The following is a 21,310-nucleotide window of genomic DNA, read 5'->3' as shown; positions in this document are numbered from 1 at the left end:
GTCTGCTGCTCTTGAGTCATAATAGTCTGCTGCTCAAGTCATAATAGTCTGCTGCTCTTAAGTCTGCTGCTCAGAGTCATAATAGTCTGCTGCTCTTGAGTCATAATAATCTGCCTTGACTTAGTCATAATAGAGTCTGCTGCTCTTGAGTCATAAGTCTGCTGCTCTTGAGTCAAAAACATCTGTAGCTCTGAGTCATAATAGTCTGCTGCTCTTGAGTCATAATTGTCTGTAGCTCCTGAGTCAGCTGGTCTTGAGTCATAATAGTCTGCTGCTCGAGTCATAATAGTCTGCTGCTCTGACTCATAATAGTCTGCTGCTCTTGAGTCATAATAGTCTGCCTTGACTTAGTCATAATAGAGTCTGCTGCTCTTGAGTCATAAGTCTGCTGCTCTTGAGTCAAAAAAATCTGTAGCTCTGAGTCATAATAGTCTGCTGCTCGAGTCATAATAGTCTGCTGCTCTGAGTCATAATAGTCTGCTGCTCTGAGTCAAAAGAAATATGTAGCTCTGAGTCATAATAATCTGCTGCTCTTGAGTCATAATTGTTTGTAGCTCTTGATTCAGCTGTTCTTGAGTCATAATAGTCTGCTTCCTAGAGTCATAATAGTCTGCTGCTCTTGAGTCATAATAGTCTCCCTTGACTTAGTCATAATAGAGTCTGCTGCTCTGAGTCATAAGTCTGCTGCTCTTGAGTCATAATAGTCTGCTGCTCTGAGTCATAATAGTCTGCTGCTCTTGAGTCATAATAGTCTGCTGCTCTGAGTCATAATAGTCTGCTGCTCAAGTCATAATAGTCTGCTGCTCTGAGTCATAATAGTCTGCTGCTATTGAGTCAGCTGCTCTTGAGTCATAATAGTCTGCTGCTCTTGAGTCATAATAGTCTGCTGCTCAAGTCATAATAGTCTGCTGCTCTGAGTCATAATAGTCTGCTGCTCTTGAGTCATAATAGGCTGCTGCTCTGAGTCATAATAGTCTACATTGACTTAGTCATAATTGTCTGTAGCTCTTGAGTCATAATAGTCTGCTGCTATTGAGTCAGCTGCTCTTGAGTCATAATAGTCTGCTGCTCGAGTCATAATAGTCTGCTGCTCTGATTCATAATAGGCTGCTGCTCTTGAGTCATAATAGTCTGCCTTGACTTAGTCATAATAGAGTCTTCTGCTCTTGAGTCATAATTCTGCTGCTCTTGAGTCAAAAAATCTGTATATCTGAGTCATAATAGTCTTCTGCTCTTGAGTCATAATAGTCTGCTGCTCGAGTCATAATAGTCTGCTGCTCTTGAGTCATAATAGTCTGCCTTGAGTTAGTCATAATAGAGTCTGCTGCTCTTGAGTCAGCTGCTCTTGAGTCATAATAGTCTGCTGCTCGAGTCCTAATAGTCTGCTGCTCTGAGTCATAATAGTCTGCTGCTCTTGAGTCATAATAGTCTGCCTTGAGTTAGTCATAATAGAGTCTGCTGCTCTTGAGTCATAAGTCTGCTGCTCTTGAGTTAAAAACATCTGTAGCTCTGAGTCATAATAGTCTGCTGCTCTTGAGTCATAATTGTCTGTAGCTCTTGAGTCAGCTGCTCTTGAGTCATAATAGTCTGCTGCTCGAGTCATAATAGTCTGCTGCTCTGAGTCATAATAGTCTACCTTGACTTAGTCATAATTGTCTGTAGCTCTTGAGTCATAATAGTCTGCTGCTCGAGTCATGAAAGTCTGCTGCTCTGAGTCATAATAGTCTGCTGCTATTGAGTCAGCTGCTCTTGAGTCATAATAGTCTGCTGCTCTGAGTCACAATAGTCTGCTGCTCTTGAGTCATAATAGTCTGCTGCTCAGAGTCATAATAGTCTACCTTGACTTAGTCATAATTTTCTGTAGCTCTTGAGTCATAATAGTCTGCTGCTCGAGTCATGAAAGTCTGCTGCTCTGAGTCATAATAGTCTGCTGCTATTGAGTCAGCTGCTCTTGAATCATAATAGTCTGCTGCTCTGAGTCATAATAGTCTGCTGCTCAAGTCATAATAGTCTACCTTGACTTAGTCATAATTGTCTGTAGCTCTTGTGTCATAATAGTCTGCTGCTCGAGTCATGAAAGTCTGCTGCTCTGAGTCATAATAGTCTGCTGCTCTGAGTCATAATAGTCTGCTGCTCTTGAGTCATAATAGTCTGCTGCTCTTGAGTCATAATAGTCTGCTGCTCTGAGTCATAATAGTCTACCTTGACTTAGTCATAATTGTCTGTAGCTCTTGTGTCATAATAGTCTGCTGCTCTGAGTCATAATAGTCTGCTGCTCAAGTCATAATAGTCTGCTGCTCTGAGTCATAATAGTCTGCTGCTATTGAGTCAGCTGCTCTTGAGTCATAATAGTCTGCTGCTCTTGAGTCATAATAGTCTGCTGCTCAAGTCATAATAGTCTGCTGCTCTGAGTCATAATAGTCTGCTGCTCTTGAGTCATAATAGGCTGCTGCTCTGAGTCATAATAGTCTACATTGACTTAGTCATAATTGTCTGTAGCTCTTGAGTCATAATAGTCTGCTGCTATTGAGTCAGCTGCTCTTGAGTCATAATAGTCTGCTGCTCGAGTCATAATAGTCTGCTGCTCTGATTCATAATAGTCTGCTGCTCTGAGTCATAATAGTCTGCCTTGACTTAGTCATAATAGAGTCTTCTGCTCTTGAGTCATAATTCTGCTGCTCTTGAGTCAAAAAATCTGTATATCTGAGTCATAATAGTCTTCTGCTCTTGAGTCATAATAGTCTGCTGCTCCAGTCATAATAGTCTGCTGCTCTTGAGTCATAATAGTCTGCCTTGACATAGTCATAATAGAGTCTGCTGCTCTTGAGTCATAAGTCTGCTGCTCTTGAGTCAAAAAAATCTGTAGCTCTGAGTCATAATAGTCTGCTGCTCTTGAGTCACAATAGTCTGCTGCTCCAGTCATAATAGTCTGCTGCTCTGACTCATAATAGTCTGCTGCTCTTGAGTCATAATAGTCTGCCTTGACTTAGTAATAATAGAGTCTGCTGCTCTTGAGTCATAAGTCTGCTGCTCTTGAGTCAAAAAAATCTGTTGCTCTGAGTCATAATAGTCTGCTGCTCTTGAGTCATAATTGTCTGTAGCTCTTGAGTCAGCTGCTCTTGAGTCATAATAGTCTGCTGCTCGAGTCATAATAGTCTGCTGCTCTGAGTCATAATAGTCTACCTTGACTTAGTCATAATTGTCTGTAGCTCTTGAGTCATAATAGTCTGCTGCTCGAGTCATGAAAGTCTGCTGCTCTGAGTCATAATAGTCTGCTGCTATTGAGTCAGCTGCTCTGAGTCATAATAGTCTGCTGCTCTTGAGTCATAATAGTCTGCTGCTCAGAGTCATAATAGTCTACATTGACTTAGTCATAATTTTCTGTAGCTCTTGAGTCATAATAGTCTGCTGCTCGAGTCATGAAAGTCTGCTGCTCTGAGTCATAATAGTCTGCTGCTATTGAGTCAGCTGCTCTTGAATCATAATAGTCTGCTGCTCTTGAGTCATAATAGTCTGCTGCTCTGAGTCATAATAGTCTACCTTGACTTAGTCATAATTGTCTGTAGCTCTTGTGTCATAATAGTCTGCTGCTCGAGTCATGAAAGTCTGCTGCTCTGAGTCATAATAGTCTGCTGCTCAGAGTCATAATAGTCTGCTGCTCTTGAGTCATAATAGTCTGCTGCTCTTGAGTCATAATAGTCTGCTGCTCTGAGTCATAATAGTCTACCTTGACTTAGTCATAATTGTCTGTAGCTCTTGAATCATAATAGTCTGCTGCTCGAGTCATGAAAGTCTGCTGCTCTGAGTCATAATAGTCTGCTGCTCTGAGTCATAATAATCTGCCTTGACTTAGTCATAATAGAGTCTGCTGCTCTTGAGTCATAAGTCTGCTGCTCTTGAGTCAAACACATCTGTAGCTCTGAGTCATAATAGTCTGCTGCTCGAGTCATAATAGTCTGCTGCTCTGAGTCATAATAATCTGCCTTGACTTAGTCATAATAGAGTCTGCTGCTCTTGAGTCATAAGTCTGCTGCTCTTGAGTAAAAAAAACTGTAGCTCTGAGTCATAATAATCTGCTGCTCTTGAGTCATAATTGTCTGTAGCTCTTGAGTCAGCTGCTCTTGAGTCATAATAGTCTGCTGCTCTGAGTCATGAAAGTCTGCTGCTCTGAGTCATAATAGTCTACCTTGACTTAGTCATAATTGTCTGTAACTCTTGAGTCATAATAGTCTGCTGCTCGAGTCATGAAAGTCTGCTGCTCTGAGTCATAATAGTCTGCTGCTATTGAGTCAGCTGCTCTTGAGTCATAATAGTCTGCTGCTCTTGAGTCATAATAGTCTGCTGCTCTGAGTCATAATAGTCTGCTGCTCGAGTCATAATAGTCTGCTGCTCTTGAGTCATAATAGTCTGCTGCTCAGAGTCATAATAGTCTACCTTGACTTGGTCATAATTTTCTGTAGCTCTTGAGTCATAATAGTCTGCTGCTCGAGTCATGAAAGTCTGCTGCTCTGAGTCATAATAGTCTGCTGCTCTGAGTCATAATAATCTGCCTTGACTTAGTCATAATAGAGTCTGCTGCTCTTGAGTCATAAGTCTGCTGCTCTTGAGTCAAAAAAATCTGTAGCTCTGAGTCATAATAGTCTGCTGCTCGAGTCATAATAGTCTGCTGCTCTGAGTCATAATAGTCTGCTGCTCGAGTCATAATAGAGTCTGCTGCTCTTGAGTCATAAGTCTGCTGCTCTTGAGTCAAAAAAACTGTAGCTCTGAGTTGTAATAGTCTGCTGCTCTTGAGTCATAAGTCTGCTGCTCTGAGTCAAAAAAACTGTAGCTCTGAGTCATAATAGTCTGCAGCTCTTGAGTCATAATAGTCTCCCTTGACTTAGTCATAATAGAGTCTGCTGCTCTTGAGTCATAAGTCTGCTGCTCTTGAGTCAAAAAAACTGTAGCTCTGAGTCATAATAGTCTGCTGCTCTGAGTCATAATAGTCTGCTGCTCAAGTCATAATAGTCTGCTGCTCTGAGTCATAATAGTCTGCTGCTCTGAGTCATAATAGTCTACCTTGACTTAGTCATAATTGTCTGTAGCTCTTGAGTCATAATAGTCTGCTGCTCGAGTCATGAAAGTCTGCTGCTCTGAGTCATAATAGTCTGCTGCTATTGAGTCAGCTGCTCTTGAGTCATAATAGTCTGCTGCTCTTGAGTCATAATAGTCTGCTGCTCTGAGTCATAATAGTCTGCTGCTCGAGTCATAATAGTCTGCTGCTCTGAGTCATAATAGTCTGCTGCTCTTGAGTCATAATAGTCTGCTGCTCTGAGTCATAATAGTCTACCTTGACTTAGTCATAATTGTCTGTAGCTCTTGAGTCATAATAGTCTGCTGCTCGAGTCATGAAAGTCTGCTGCTCTGAGTCATAATAGTCTGCTGCTCTTGAGTCATAATGGTCTCCCTTGACTTAGTCATAATAGAGTCTGCTGCTCTTGAGTCATAAGTCTGCTGCTCTTGAGTCAAAAAAATATGTAGCTCTGAGTCATAATAGTCTGCTGCTCGAGTTATAATAGTCTGCTGCTCTTGAGTCATAATAGTCTCCCTTGACTTAGTCATAATAGAGTCTGCTGCTCTTGAGTCATAAGCCTGCTGCTATTGAGTCAAAAAAACTGTAGCTCTGAGTTGTAATAGTCTGCTGCTCTTGAGTCATAAGTCTGCTGCTCTGAGTCAAAAAAACTGTAGCTCTGAGTCATAATAGTCTGCTGCTCTTGAGTCATAATAGTCTCCCTTGACTTAGTCATAATAGAGTCTGCTGCTCTTGAGTCATAAGTCTGCTGCTCTTGAGTAAAAAAAACTGTAGCTCTGAGTCATAATAGTCTGCTGCTCTGAGTCATAATAGTCTGCTGCTCAAGTCATAATAGTCTGCTGCTCTGAGTCATAATAGTCTGCTGCTCTGAGTCATAATAGTCTACCTTGACTTAGTCATAATTGTCTGTAGCTCTTGAGTCATAATAGTCTGCTGCTCGAGTCATGAAAGTCTGCTGCTCTGAGTCATAATAGTCTGCTGCTATTGAGTCAGCTGCTCTTGAGTCATAATAGTCTGCTGCTCTTGAGTCATAATAGTCTGCTGCTCTGAGTCATAATAGTCTGCTGCTCGAGTCATAATAGTCTGCTGCTCTGAGTCATAATAGTCTGCTGCTCTTGAGTCATAATAGTCTGCTGCTCTGAGTCATAATAGTCTGCCTTGACTTAGTCATAATAGAGTCTGCTGCTCTTGAGTCATAAGTCTGCTGCTCTGAGTCAAAAAAATCTGTAGCTCTGAGTCATAATAATCTGCTGCTCTTGAGTCATAATTGTCTGTAGCTCTTGAGTCAGCTGCTCTTGAGTCATAATAGTCTGCTGCTCGAGTCATAATAGTCTGCTGCTCTGAGTCATAATAGTCTACCTTGACTTAGTCATAATTGTCTGTAGCTCTTGAGTCATAATAGTCTGCTGCTCGAGTCATGAAAGTCTGCTGCTCTGAGTCATAATAGTCTGCTGCTATTGAGTCAGCTGCTCTTGAGTCATAATAGTCTGCTGCTCTTGAGTCATAATAGTCTGCTGCTCTGAGTCATAATAGTCTGCTGCTCAAGTCATAATAGTCTGCTGCTCTGAGTCATAATAGTCTGCTGCTCTTGAGTCATAATAGTCTGCTGCTCTGAGTCATAATAGTCTACCTTGACTTAGTCATAATTGTCTGTAGCTCTTGAGTCATAATAGTCTGCTGCTCGAGTCATGAAAGTCTGCTGCTCTGAGTCATAATAGTCTGCTGCTCGAGTCAAAATAGTCTGCTGCTCTGAGTCATAATAGTGTCTGCTGCTCTTGAGTCATAATAGTCTGCCTTGACTTAGTCATAATAGAGTCTGCTGCTCTTGAGTCATAAGCCTGCTGCTCTTGAGTCAAAAAAACTGTAGCTCTGAGTTGTAATAGTCTGCTGCTCTTGAGTCATAATAGTCTCCTTGACTTAGTCATAATAGAGTCTGCTGCTCTTGAGTCATAAGTCTGCTGCTCTTGAGTAAAAAAACTGTAGCTCTGAGTCATAATAGTCTGCTGCTCTGAGTCATAATAGTCTGCTGCTCAAGTCATAATAGTCTGCTGCTCTGAGTCATAATAGTCTGCTGCTCTGAGTCATAATAGTCTACCTTGACTTAGTCATAATTGTCTGTAGCTCTTGAGTCATAATAGTCTGCTGCTCGAGTCATTAAAGTCTGCTGCTCTGAGTCATAATAGTCTGCTGCTATTGAGTCAGCTGCTCTTGAGTCATAATAGTCTGCTGCTCTTGAGTCATAATAGTCTGCTGCTCTGAGTCATAATAGTCTGCTGCTCGAGTCATAATAGTCTGCTGCTCTGAGTCATAATAGTCTGCTGCTCTTGAGTCATAATAGTCTGCTGCTCTGAGTCATAATAGTCTGCCTTGACTTAGTCATAATAGAGTCTGCTGCTCTTGAGTCATAAGTCTGCTGCTCTTGAGTCAAAAAAATCTGTAGCTCTGAGTCATAATAATCTGCTGCTCTTGAGTCATAATTGTCTGTAGCTCTTGAGTCAGCTGCTCTTGAGTCATAATAGTCTGCTGCTCGAGTCATAATAGTCTGCTGCTCTGAGTCATAATAGTCTACCTTGACTTAGTCATAATTGTCTGTAGCTCTTGAGTCATAATAGTCTGCTGCTCGAATCATGAAAGTCTGCTGCTCTGAGTCATAATAGTCTGCTGCTATTGAGTCAGCTGCTCTTGAGTCATAATAGTCTGCTGCTCTTGAGTCATAATAGTCTGCTGCTCTGAGTCATAATAGTCTGCTGCTCAAGTCATAATAGTCTGCTGCTCTGAGTCATAATAGTCTGCTGCTCTTGAGTCATAATAGTCTGCTGCTCTGAGTCATAATAGTCTACCTTGACTTAGTCATAATTGTCTGTAGCTCTTGAGTCATAATAGTCTGCTGCTCGAGTCATGAAAGTCTGCTGCTCTGAGTCATAATAGTCTGCTGCTCGAGTCAAAATAGTCTGCTGCTCTGAGTCATAATAGTGTCTGCTGCTCTTGAGTCATAATAGTCTGCCTTGACTTAGTCATAATAGAGTCTGCTGCTCTTGAGTCATAAGCCTGCTGCTCTTGAGTCAAAAAAACTGTAGCTCTGAGTTGTAATAGTCTGCTGCTCTTGAGTCATAATAGTCTCCCTTGACTTAGTCATAATAGAGTCTGCTGCTCTTGAGTCATAAGTCTGCTGCTCTTGAGTAAAAAAACTGTAGCTCTGAGTCATAATAGTCTGCTGCTCTGAGTCATAATAGTCTGCTGCTCAAGTCATAATAGTCTGCTGCTCTGAGTCATAATAGTCTGCTGCTCTGAGTCATAATAGTCTACCTTGACTTAGTCATAATTGTCTGTAGCTCTTGAGTCATAATAGTCTGCTGCTCGAGTCATGAAAGTCTGCTGCTCTGAGTCATAATAGTCTGCTGCTATTGAGTCAGCTGCTCTTGAGTCATAATAGTCTGCTGCTCTTGAGTCATAATAGTCTGCTGCTCTGAGTCATAATAGTCTGCTGCTCGAGTCATAATAGTCTGCTGCTCTGAGTCATAATAGTCTGCTGCTCTTGAGTCATAATAGTCTGCTGCTCTGAGTCATAATAGTCTGCCTTGACTTAGTCATAATAGAGTCTGCTGCTCTTGAGTCATAAGTCTGCTGCTCTTGAGTCAAAAAAATCTGTTGCTCTGAGGCATAATAGTCTGCTGCTCTTGAGTCATACTTGTCTGTAGCTCTTGAGTCAGCTGCTCTTGAGTCATAATAGTCTGCTGCTCGATTCATAATAGTCTGCTGCTCTGAGTCATAATAGTCTACCTTGACTTAGTCATAATTGTCTGTAGCTCTTGAGTCATAATAGTCTGCTGCTCGAGTCATGAAAGTCTGCTGCTCTGAGTCATAATAGTCTGCTGCTATTGAGTCAGCTGCTCTTGAGTCATAACAGTCTGCTGCTCTTGAGTCATAATAGTCTGCTGCTCTGAGTCATAATAGTCTGCTGCTCGAGTCATAATAGTCTGCTGCTCTGAGTCATAATAGTCTGCTGCTCTTGAGTCATAAGTCTGCTGCTCTGAGTCATAATAGTCTACCTTGACTTAGTCATAATTGTCTGCTGCTCTGAGTCATAATAGTCTGCTGCTCTGAGTCATAATAGTCTGCCTTGACTTAGTCATAATAGAGTCTGCTGCTCTGAGTCATAATAGTCTGCTGCTCGAGTCATAAATGTCTGCAGCTCTTGAGTCAAAAAAGTCTGCTGCTCTGAGTCATAGTCTGCTGCTATTGAGTCAGCTGCTCTTGAGTCATAATAGTCTGCTGCTCGAGTCAAAATAGTCTGCTGCTCTGAGTCATAATAGTGTCTGCTGCTCTTGAGTCATAATAGTCTGCCTTGACTTAGTCATAACAGAGTCTGCTGCTATTGAGTCATAATAGTCTGCCTTGATTTAGTCAAGTCTGCTGTTATGAGTTTTATGGTCCAATCTGCACGGACTCATAATAGAGTCTGCGCTGAGTCATATGCAATTATCCAAACATAAAATGAAAAAGTAGCACAAAGAAAATGTAATTTTACCAAGCCCATTCCAATGTCCTCTGTGCTCCAGGAGCAAGGAGCAGAGCCAGTAGCAGCTGGTCCTCGTAGCCCTGAGCTACCTGGGCGGCTTCCGCAGGATCTTCCCCTGCCCGGGAGGGGAGGAGTACGACAAGTACCTCAAACACAGCAGCTCTTCCAACAGACTGCTGCCACCAAGGCCAGAGAGAGGTGCACCAGGTAGACACACACATCACCCACACGTCAGTTCCAACCTCAGTGCCATACATAATGTGTGCATGCAGGTTTCCTGGATAGACTATACGCATAGCAGGGATGTTTGTGTCCATGTGTGGCGCACACAGCAGTGCTTGGTTTACACAAAGTATACTCAGGAACGTTTCTCTGTGCAGAGAGCAGTTGCAGGAGCCACATGAGAAACAGAGCCAGAGGAGGTGTCAGAGACTGGGCCTGAAGGGTAAAATCCACAAAGTGCCCTTCTGCCCCGTCCATCTCGATGTGAGTACTGTCTTCTGCCTGCTGCTGTATCCTATGGTCACCTCAATCCCCTCCCCCCCAAAAACAATGTTTCTGTTACCTGATGAATAACATTGCATTGCCTCCTCGTCTCAGGGGGCTGCAGCTGAAAGCCAGCCTGCCCAGAGACCTGGGCATCGTAGACCAGGTGTACCAGCTCCTCAAGGGAATGCCCTTCTATAAAGACGTCACAGTGCCACTTGTTGTCAAGACTGACTCTCGGCAATACATAAGCAACATGGCTGCCAAGGTGAGCACTTTTCCAAATGTACGCTTATCTGAAGTGCACTTATCAGTAGTCAACTGTGTGCGGTACTATGCATACAGTAGGGCAAAAAAGTATTTAGTCAGCCACAAATTGTGCAAGTTCTCCCGCTTAAAAAGATGAGAGATCTCCCCCTTGTTGTTTGCTTTGGCAATCGAGCCTCTCGCCATTGCACTACGCTCTAATGATGCCATTCAAGGTATAATCAGGGCGGGCTGGGAGCAGAAAGTCTCGCTATATGCTGACGACCTCCTTTTGTTTATCTCCAACCCGATACCTCATTGCCACGTGCCCTATCTGTTCTTAAAAGGTTTGGATCAATCTCAGGGTACAAGCTGAATCTAGGCAAGAGTGAGCTTTTTCAGTAAACAAGGCTGCTTTAAAGTGCTCTTCTACAAGTTCTCAGTTTAGGGTTGTCCGGGATCAATTCACCTACTTGGGAGTTAAAGTGACAAGGAAATATTCAAATTTGTTTCAGGAAAACTTTGTTGCTCTAGCAGACAGTTTGAAACAATCTTTTACTTTTTGGAATTCGCTACCCCTTTCTCTTATCAGAAGGATTAATGTCATTAAAAATGAATGTGTTGCCCAAATTTTTATATTTATTTCAATGTTTACACATTTTTATTCCAAAATTATTTTTTTATTTCACTGGATCAAACATTCATGCATTTTATTTGGGATGGCAAGGTACCACGGATTGGTAGAAAACATTTACAGAAGCCTAGATCATTAAGCAATCATTCATGACTTACAGAACCCTTCTTTGGTGCCTTTAAAGACTCGATGGGAAAAGGATTTGGGGGAGGAACTTGGGGAAGACGCCTGGGAATCTGTGCTGCACAGGGTGCACTCGTCCTCTTTTAGCACTAGACACAGCCTCATTCAATTCAAGGTGGTTCACCGTATCCACTGGAATCCAAACCGCATCCAAAGAACACCATACCTACTCTGAAGCATGGGGGTGGAAACATCATGCTTTGGGGCTGTTTTCTGCAAAGGGACCAGGACGACTGATCCGTGTAAAGGAAAGAATAAATGGGGCCATGTATTGTGAGATTTTGAGTGAAAACCTCCTTCCATCAGCAAGGGCATTGAAGATGAAACGTGGCTGGGTCTTTCAGCATGACAATGATCGCAAACACACCACCTGGGCAACGAAGGAGTGGCTTCGTAAGAAGCATTTCAAGGTCCTGGAGTGGCCTAGCCAGTCTCCAGATCTCAACCCCATAGAAAATCTTTGGAGGGAGTTGAAAGTCCGTGTTGCCCAGCAACAGCCCCAAAACATCACTGCTCTAGAGGAGATCTGCAAGGAGGAATGGGCCAAAATACCAGCAACAGTGTGTGAAAACCTTGTGAAGACTTACAGAAAACGTTTGACCTCTGTCATTGCCAACAAAGGGTATATAACAAAGTATTGAGATAAACTTTTGTTATTGACCAAATACTTATTTTCCACCATAATTTGCAAGTAAATTCATTAAAAATCCTACAATGTGATTTTCTGGAGAAAAAAAAATCTAATTTTGTCTGTCATAGTTGAAGTATACCTATGATGAAAATTACAGGCCTCTCTCATATTTTAATTGGGAGAACTTGCACAATTGGTGGCTGACTAAATACTTTTTTGCCCCACTGTATATGCTGTACACAGACAGGCATATATAAATACCTGAGCAGCTATTTGAAAGATGTCAGATTATACAGGTTCAAAGGTTAGTACTTTTTATTCTTTAGACTGCAATGTAACGACAGTAAAACAACATGTTTCTTTAATAAAAAGCCCAACAACATTTCCTTCAAACATCCCATTACTGTAAACGTGCAAATACCATGTTTTCTATTAAAGGTTGACCCACGCCTTATATAGGCTTATCCATAAATCCAAACACACATGCTATTTTAATAGCCCTTAAATGCTAACACATACGTTTGGTCACTTAAAAGTAATTCAACGCACATTAATATTCCCAGAGGTGCATATTTACAATCTCAGAAATCATAACTTTTAGAGTGCCCCCAGAAATGTTAAATCGTTAGTCCAGATATACTAATCTAGAAGTGTAGAGAGGAACATAGACAGCAACACACATGGGCAACACATAGGGACAGACATGTCTAGCCACTAGACAAACAATGCCATCAATTCTTATTCAACCCCCATTGGAGAAGTAAATGGATGCTTGAGAGCTGTACCACAGTGGTGTCAAACTCAATTTATAGAGGGCCGAGTGTCTGCAAGTTTTCGCTACCTTGTACTTGATTAATCAATTAAGGCCATTGACTAGTTAGGAACTCCCCTCATGTCTTCATTTGACACATTGAAAGGACACAACCAAAACCTACAAACACATGACCCTCCAGGAATTGAGTTTGACCCCCCTGCTCTACCACATGCTGATGTTAAACTATGATGTCTGTGTAGCTGGAGTCGTAGGGAGACCGCTGCAGTGCGATCAAAGATAAGGAGCCCTCTGTGCTGTCTGAGTGTCATCCTCCCGGGACTGTTCTGTCTTAGCCCTATTGGCCCTGGCGGGACCAAGACTTGCACCCCCAGGGGCTGGGCCACAGTGTCTCCACCATGCCTCTCCAGGGCATGTGCCCAAATTGGGTGTGAAGTGCACCGATTCGGAGTGAACAATGTTTCCTCTTACCCAGTAAGTGAACTACTAACTATTCCACTTCTGCCTTTTTCTGTGATGCCTGCTTGCCCCACATTGATAGAGATCCCTATCGTTTGTCATACATACTCCTCACCTAACCTTTCCCCTCCCTCCCTCCCTCCCTCCCTCCCTCCCTCCCTCCCTCCCTCCCCCACGACTCATCCTCAGTGCCTCTCTGGGTAAGCTGGGTAACAACAACAGCAGCTTTGCTGAAATGCACATGCAGGGCTCTCCCTCTACCACCCTGAGGCTGCCCCACCCCAGGCTGCCCCTCCCTCAGGTATGTGAAGGACCCAGCACTCCCCAGGCCTCTACACCATCTCTAAGCTAGCCCCTATGACCAAGCGGCCAATACACATCATGGCCCTGTCACAGAACAGCAGGTAGGAAATCAGCTAATGACATATAAGATTGTTTGTGGGAACAAATATCACCTCTCATGAGGTTTTGGGCAAATAGGTAATACAAGGTTGGTGAAATAAGATTTTCCTACACCTGTTGGGGAAAGCACAGCAGCTGTCTTTGTCTTCGGCCCATGACCTAAAGTGGATGCAGCACAAGGCTCTCACTCCGGCAGCCCACATCTGGCTGCCGGAGCTCTCTGGCGGACCCTTTGTGGCATTGAACGGAGTGATGGAGATATATCAGGCTACAGACCAGACCGTGGTCAACCGCTGTGATTAGGCCATCGACCACCATCACTCCCGGGACCTGGTGAAAGAAGAAGCTATGGATGTAGATACCGGCAAGACTGCTGTCCCTTCCATGAACAAGCCAAACCAGCCGATCTGAGACTCGTTGAGACTGTATGTTGCACAGGTCAACATAACTACAGGCATGCTTGTGGATTGCATGCTCACACTTGTTTTAACTCCGCCAATATGATTTTGCCCAGATGGGAATGTGGTTGGAACATTGGTTCATCTATCAAGCATCACCAAGAGACATAACTCCTCAATCTGACCACTTCTACCGAGAGACACAGGAATTTAGTCTCTGTGACTTTTTCATCAAATTAACAAAAATGTCTAAACATCTAAATCGATATCTGTTACTACTCGTTCATGATTTACGGAGCGCTGTTTTGTAATGTTCAGGTGGGTATATCATTTCAACTCGAACTAGCAGGTGCTTATGCTCAGGCTGTAACTTGTCCTGTTGTCTGAAGCGCTGATGGTTATCCACCGCAGTATTTATATCCCATTTGTGGAACTGACTGGCTGGCTGGCTGTTAGGGTTAGTGGGAAACACAAGGGGAAGCATTTAAAAAAACAAGATGTCTGGTAGCTGAAGGTTAAAAAGGTAGGCCTCCATTTGGAAACATTACATTGAGCGTAGTTATGGTTAGTTGTTCAACACAATCCAGCACCTCAGCAGCTTCTTGTGAATATATCTCTGTCAAGTCACATAGTAGTCATTAATGTCATATTTACAATATTAAGTATATTTGAAAGTACTTATTAATTCATCATTGGGGGGGGTTACAAAGTATACCTTATTTACTTGATGCCATTTCAAGAACTTGTTTAAGGTCTGTGAACCAATCCAAAACGTAAACAATTTCTTACTATGAGCTGCATGTGGAAATAAAAGTGCTTGAAGTCTGGTTGTAGAGCATTGTGGCTGTTGATGCCATTAAGAGAAAGAGTCTACGTTAGCATGTTGTTAGCATGTCCAGCAGCAGGATAAAGTAAATATCACACAGTGGCGTTCCCCAGACACACAGGCAGAAACGCTGGATGGGAAACAGAGATTTTACTGTCTGCTCTGCTTTCGCTGCTTGGATTGCCCATAGTTCTCTAGTTAGAGAGCCTTCCTTTCCAGTGTCTGTCTGATCTTGTTACCTATGCAGACTTCCAGAGGGAAAGAGATTCCCCTCTGTCTGTTCCCATCTAGTGTTTCCATGGCATTTACAGAGGCTGTTCCCTATCGCTTCATTCCTTCATTCAGCAGCCACTGTTCATATGAAAGACAAAAGCTCTTTGAGCTCAGAACTCTGAGATTGTTCTTTGAATTGGAGATTGTGCTTTGAATCCTGAGGGATTGTGCTTTGAATCCTGAGGGATTGTGCTTTGAATCCTGAGGGATTGTGCTTGTCTGGAGTAGCATTGGTCAAGACAGTGGTAGGGGATTGTGATTTTATTTATTTTTTATTTTACCTTTATTTAACCAGGCAAGTCAGTTAAGAACAAATTCTTATTTTCAATGACAGCCTAGGAATAGTGGGTTAACTGCCTGTTCAGGGGCAGAAGTACAGATTTGTACCTTGTCAGCTCAGGGGTTTGAACTTGTCCAACGCTCTAACCACTCTAACCACTTCTCCAACGCTCTAACCACTAGGCTACCCTGCTGCCCCAGGCAACAGGTTTTTACTTGTATCTTACGCCAGCTACGTTGCAGAGGACAGACTGGTGATTGAGAGACCTTGTCCATCATTGCTACTGTGACCGACCTGGATACGACTGCAATTCTCCATCCCCTTTGGTCCCTATAAAAGCTGACACCATTCCAGCAGGTTGCGCCTCTCACAAGCGATTTTATTGAAGGTAAATTGCTAACTAATTTATGCAACAATAAACTGCTTACAAATGTATTCTGTCATTTCATCCAAGGGCACGATGACCACTCATGACGACACATGATTTACCATTCTAATACAATGTTGTGGTTGCAACAACCTTTTTTTTTTTTTGGAGTTCCTTTCCCAATGCTGATACTAATTGTTTTATATAACCTGTCCTCGACAGTCTCGGTAGCCAGTCATATTTAGTCAGGCAAACGCATGATCACAATAGAGCTGTTAGAGATGAACCCTAGACAGAAGAGCCTTCACAAATGGCTGCTCTTCCCCTTGGTGTCCCGCCAACATAAGCTGTGTTCAGACAGACTAATCTCTCCCTATACTTTGTTAAGCACCTGTGCAGGTGTGGAGACCACAGGGTAATCTAAGGCACTGCTGGCACTTAGAAATCATCTGCCCAGTCATTATGAGTGCTTAGATAAAAGCAATCAATCTAGACTGATTTCATTTGAAACGAACATAGGGTTGAAAACTTCCATTGAACTTCATTCGGTCCCCTTAATACACCCCAAAATGTACCATACAGTAGCAAGCACTTATAGTGCTGCAGTTATTGGTTTGTTTTTGTTCTTTAAGTGCCCTATTGATTTTTCAGTGAACTGTATCCATATCACTGTAAAAGTTCTTGTTTTCAAAAAGACCTGCAGTAAAACATTGTTACATATACTGTAATATATTCTAGACCGCTCCTGTAGGTAAATCATTAAAGTAGTGTTTGATCTACATTTGAGAAGGGTGACCTCGACAAGTTTTAAGACTTGCGAAGTAGAATTATCCTCTGTTTTCCAGTAGCCCGGTTTATCACCTTCTCAAGAGATGACAGACTTGCAAAGAAACGGTTGTATGGACACTCAGTGTTTGAGACTACAGTATAGAAAGGCAGTGTGATGTTCTGTTGTTCTTCTTGATAACAGCACAGGTTTGAGTTGGAGCAGAGTGTGTTTGTCCCGATGGTGAACTTGTTAAACCAGACTTCCAGTCTGATTATCAGAGCTGTGTTCTAATTGGTTGGTTTTGTGTCTGTCTCGGAAGAGGGCGAACTCTTCCATCCATGTTTCTGTTTTACGACGTTAACAGAGCTGTGTTCTAATTGGTTGGTTTTGTGTCTGTCACGGAGGAGGGCGAATTCTTCCATCCATGTTTCTGTTTTACGACGTTAACAGAGCTGTGTTCTAATTGGTTGGTTTTGTGTCTGTCTCAGAGGAGGGCGAACTCTTCCATCCATGTTTCTGTTTTACGACGTTAACAGAGCTGTGTTCTAATTGGTTGGTTTTGTGTCTGTCTCGGAAGAGGGCGAACTCTTCCATCCATGTTTCTGTTTTACGACGTTAACAGAGCTGTGTTCTAATTGGTTGGTTTTGTGTCTGTCACGGAGGAGGGCGAATTCTTCCATCCATGTTTCTGTTTTACGACGTTAACAGAGCTGTGTTCTAATTGGTTGGTTTTGTGTCTGTCTCGGAGGAGGGCGAACTCTTCCATCCATGTTTCTGTTTTACGACGTTAACAGAGCTTCATTCAAAACATTGTTTTGCGGATTTCTGTCCAGAACATTTTATGACCACTCTACGAACAATTTACAAGATTTGGAGGGTTGTTGTGCTTTGCAGTTTCACATAATGGCACACAGCTGCAACCATGTCCAGCAGAAGGCTATTCATTTGTTTTCAGCTTCAATGAGAGGTGGATATGTTGATATTGTTTTATTCCCAAACCTACAGTATAATATTACTTTGATTATGGCATACATCAGTGAGGGCTTCTATTCGTCATTTTAACGATTCTGTACATCGCTCTGTCCTTTTTTTAAAAATCTGTCCATATTTGACCTCCCATCTCCTATCTGTTGATGTTTTGGCCTGTACTATAATTTCTCTATTTTTAGCCTGGTAAGAACATGCAGTCTCTGTATGTGTAATACAATCTATAATAACAGGGCACCTGAACATCAATAAATAGCAATAATGTAATTGATAGCCTCTGTGTCTACAGTCTGTCTGGGATTACTGCTGAATCAGACAAAGAACTACTTACAGTAATCTAAACAAGTCTAACTGTCACGCCTGCTCCCGCTCCCCCTCTCTGGCGCTCGAGGACGCCAGGCTGCCCATCAATACGCACACCTGTCACCATCGTTACTCGCATCAACGTTTCATTGGACTCACCCGTACTCCTTCAATTTGTTGATTGCCCCCTCTATATCTGTCTGTTCCTCAGTTTGATCTCCGTGTCAGCATTAATGTCATTTTGTTTCTCCTGTCCAGATGCTGTCCGTGTTCTCTTTCACGTCCCTTGTTTATTAATTGTTCACTGCCTGTACTTGCTTCTCGTCTCCCAGCGTCTGTCTTTACAGAATGCTGACACCCATATTGTTTTTTGTTTTGGTTGGTGACGTCAGGTCCGTGTTCTGCTGTCGAAGGACCCGGGGGTGCCTCAGCTGGCTCGTCAGGCTTCCACGCCTTAGCTGGCTCAAGAGGTTTCCTTGCCTCGGTTGGCTCTGCAGGCTCCCACCCAAAGTCATGCCTCAGCCGGCTCTTCGGGCTCCCACGCCTCAGCCAGCTCGTCGGGCTCCCACGCCTCAGCCGGCTTCCATGCCTCGGCCGGCCCGTCAGGCTCGTCCAGGTGGTGACGCCCCTAGAGGGGGGGGTACTGTCACACCCGCTCCCCCTCCCTGGCGCTCGAGGGCACCATGCTGCCCATCATTACGCACACCAATCACCATCATTACGAGCATCAGCGCTTCAGTGGACTCACCGAGACTCCTTCACTTTGTTGATTGCCCCCTCTATATCTGTCTTTTCCTTAGTTTGATCCCTGTGTCAGCATTAATGTCCTTTTGTTTCCCCTGTCCAGATGCTGCCCGTGTTGTTTCATGTCCGTTGTTTATTAAATGTTCACTCCCTGTACTTGCTTCTTGTCTCCCAGCTTCTGTCCTTACACTAAAAGGTATTGCTGCCCTAGACCAAGGAACTGTTATCAGATAAGACACAGTCATAATATAGGTTCTATGTGTGCAATTGAACCATTCAAAAGTACATTACATTTAAGTCATTTAGCAGACGCTCTTATCCAGAGCGACTTACAATGACTTACAAAAAAGTACATTGAAAATGTAGATTGATTTGTGAAGTGTTGCGTTTATTTATTTAATTTACTTTGTAAAAGTTTGTTGATGCAAACGAGTGTACTCAATCACAATTTGTTCTTTAAAATATTGAACCAGAGATTTCTCATAAATATGTATTAACTAAAATATTTAATCGCATATTACGAAAGATGGAAAGGAACATCTTATCTACACTTTGCGCCTTCACATATTCTGGCACTGTATGCAATTCTCTTCAATTCTAGACAAGATAATAGAATAGTGCAAACATCAGACAAACACATGAGCAACAGTAGTTTCTGCAAAGCCATTTCTCATGTGTTGAGATTCATACTTGATTATCAGAGCAAACAGTGAAATATGTGAATTTCTATGGACTGGAAAATGTCTAGGTTTTTTAAATATATTGTTTTACCTTCAATATCTAATTGGACATTCTACTAATGGAACTCCTCTGCATTTTAGTGAATCACCAGTTAGAATGAAACTTCTCGTTCTTGCACATAATAACACGCAATTACAACAAAAGGAACGTTTCTTATTGCCTCAAGGTCATCCCCAGTATTAGCTACCGTATGTGTGAAGGCCGGAATGTTTCAAGATCATTGATCTGGAAAGAACGTTGCATTTCACACAAATAAATAAAACAGTATTAACATCCCCAGCTGTGTTATTACAGACAGACACATGTAAATCTAGAGCTCTAACAACATGGAAAGCTAGAGCAAATTGCACTCCTCCAGGGAGGGCAATTTATCTGATCGTGAGGTGTGATTGTGCTCAATGTACTGTCACCACCATTGACTTCATATCATCATTTCCTGGAAGCTACTGCAGCAAACTTCATCTGGGCAAAGGCACCTCTTCCCTCCTGTCCAGACTGGCAGCCATAGTTTTGGGACTGCATGGTCGATTCAGGCCGATAGCGCTCAGCCCTCTGGCTTTGAACAGTTGGTCTGATCCCCAGTGGAGGCAGAGGGGGCAGGGGCAAGTGGCGGGATGGTGCATCACATTGGAATGGGGGTAGAGGGCCGTTGGGGGTATACCACCCGGCCTGGGGTAGGGGGAGTGAGAGAGGCGCAGGGGATCCAGTGGCCTGAGAGGGGCAGCGAAGGGGCTGGGAACAGAGGGGGCACCTGCCCCCACTCCGTGGTGAGAGTAGAGGTGCAGGGGGAGGGGAGAGAGAAAGGAGTAAGGTAAGCCTGCTGCAGCCTGGCTCACCATTAGGGCACACAGGTTGGGGTCCAGGGGGTGTGGCCAGCTGAGAGAATGACGCTGCCTCTTGTCCTTCATACGCCTGTTTTGGAACCATACCTGGGGTTGGGGGGAGAGGAAGGAAGGAGTGACCAACCGAGATGCCCACTACACCTGGGCTGCTTCACATTTCTCAATGATAAATTACTGTAGACCCACACTATAATACATCACAAATGTGCTTTGTTTACATTCAGGTAAGGTTGGACCATCACTGTTAAACTGGTAGTTCGGGAGCCTGAACTGACACTCCCTACCTATAAAAAAGTGAATGCCAGAAGCGGTTGCTAAACTCCCTCATTTATGAAGTCATGCCTTGCATTCCTTGTCATTCATAAAATATCTGCAAATAGTTTAGATAAAGGTAAAGCCGTTTATATGCATATTAAAGTGACTAAGTTGGTCAGGGCCAAGTGTAGTCTTAACTCTCAAAATGATCAAGAATGAGAGGTAATTAAATAGAATTTCCATGTGTGCATTAGGGTAAGCTACCTTGATTGTGGTCTCGGGGAGGTTCAGTGCTGTCGCCAGTTCGCATCTCCTCGGTCGAGAAACGTAGCTCTCCTTGAGGTACTCTTGCTCCAGGCGGGACAGTTGTTCCCGGGTAAAGGCAGTACGGTGTCGCCGACTGTGGTCAATAAAATTGACTGAGCTGCGCGGGCATGGCTCATCTCCATGTCCACTGTTTGTATCAACCACTGTGGCGACCGGCGTTTCTCTGCCCTCTGCAACTGAAAATTACAAACATTGAACGTAAAGTTAAATGAAAAAGAACAGTTTTGATTTCATTCTAGAAATTAAAGTGGATGTCTGTTGCAAACTGGTTGGATCCAAACTTCTCAATAGGATAGGCCTACTATTCGAAAGGAATACCAAACAGAAGTCTGTCACGGTCGTTGCAGTCTAGTCGAGATATAACACCCGTAGCATACTATTTGGCAATGTATTGTCCATGCGTAATTACGCGTACATTACTAAAGTAGCACGGGCCTAAAAAATAATAGCCTTAAGATCACATTAGCACGTGGAAGCCAAGGCTACGTACAGACTACTAAAATATTTGAGAATACTTTAGGGCTACTTACGCATAATGTCGTTTCTTGTAGTTTATTTGTGTCCAAGTTTAATTAACAAAGTTTACTCCTTTAAAAATGTTCGCCTAAAATTCAAATGATTCCCAATGCGTGCGCCACTGTATCATCCAAAATTGGTGTCTCTTTCCATGCCTTGTTGACGCTCTGTGTGGCAGACTCGAGCCAAGTTCTTTTACATAGATGGGATTAGTTGTTTTGTCGCCCCGTTTGAATCCCCCTCCTTTTCTCCTTCTTTCTAGCGTTTATATCTCCCAGG

At 43.1% G+C, this 21,310-nt stretch overlaps 1 protein-coding gene across 1 annotated transcript; it reads right to left on the bottom strand.

The window, feature by feature from the left end:
• Nucleotides 1-18,914: 18,914 nt before the first annotated feature.
• On the bottom strand, nt 18,915-21,049 carry LOC118370469 (homeobox protein XHOX-3-like). The gene is made up of 3 exons (XM_035755475.2): nt 21,046-21,049; nt 20,453-20,691; nt 18,915-20,020 (listed from the first exon to the last, which is right to left on the bottom strand). The coding sequence occupies exons 1-3, from the start codon at nt 21,047-21,049 to the stop codon at nt 19,550-19,552; spliced, it is 714 nt and encodes a 237-aa protein (XP_035611368.1). The 3' UTR covers nt 18,915-19,549.
• Between the last annotated feature and the right edge of the window lie 261 nt (nt 21,050-21,310).

This window comes from Oncorhynchus keta, chromosome 5, assembly GCF_023373465.1.
Source record: "Oncorhynchus keta strain PuntledgeMale-10-30-2019 chromosome 5, Oket_V2, whole genome shotgun sequence".
Lineage (NCBI taxonomy): Eukaryota > Metazoa > Chordata > Actinopteri > Salmoniformes > Salmonidae > Oncorhynchus > Oncorhynchus keta.
The sequence above is the reverse complement of the archived record's forward strand: the minus strand, read 5'-3'. Positions and strand labels throughout refer to the sequence as shown.

Bases quoted from the DNA above. Each gene is read 5' to 3' on its own strand.
- LOC118370469 (XM_035755475.2), bottom strand. The intron at 20,021-20,452 runs GTAGCTTACCCT...CCCCAACCCCAG, and splicing joins TCCCCGAGACCACAATCAAG to GTATGGTTCCAAAACAGGCG.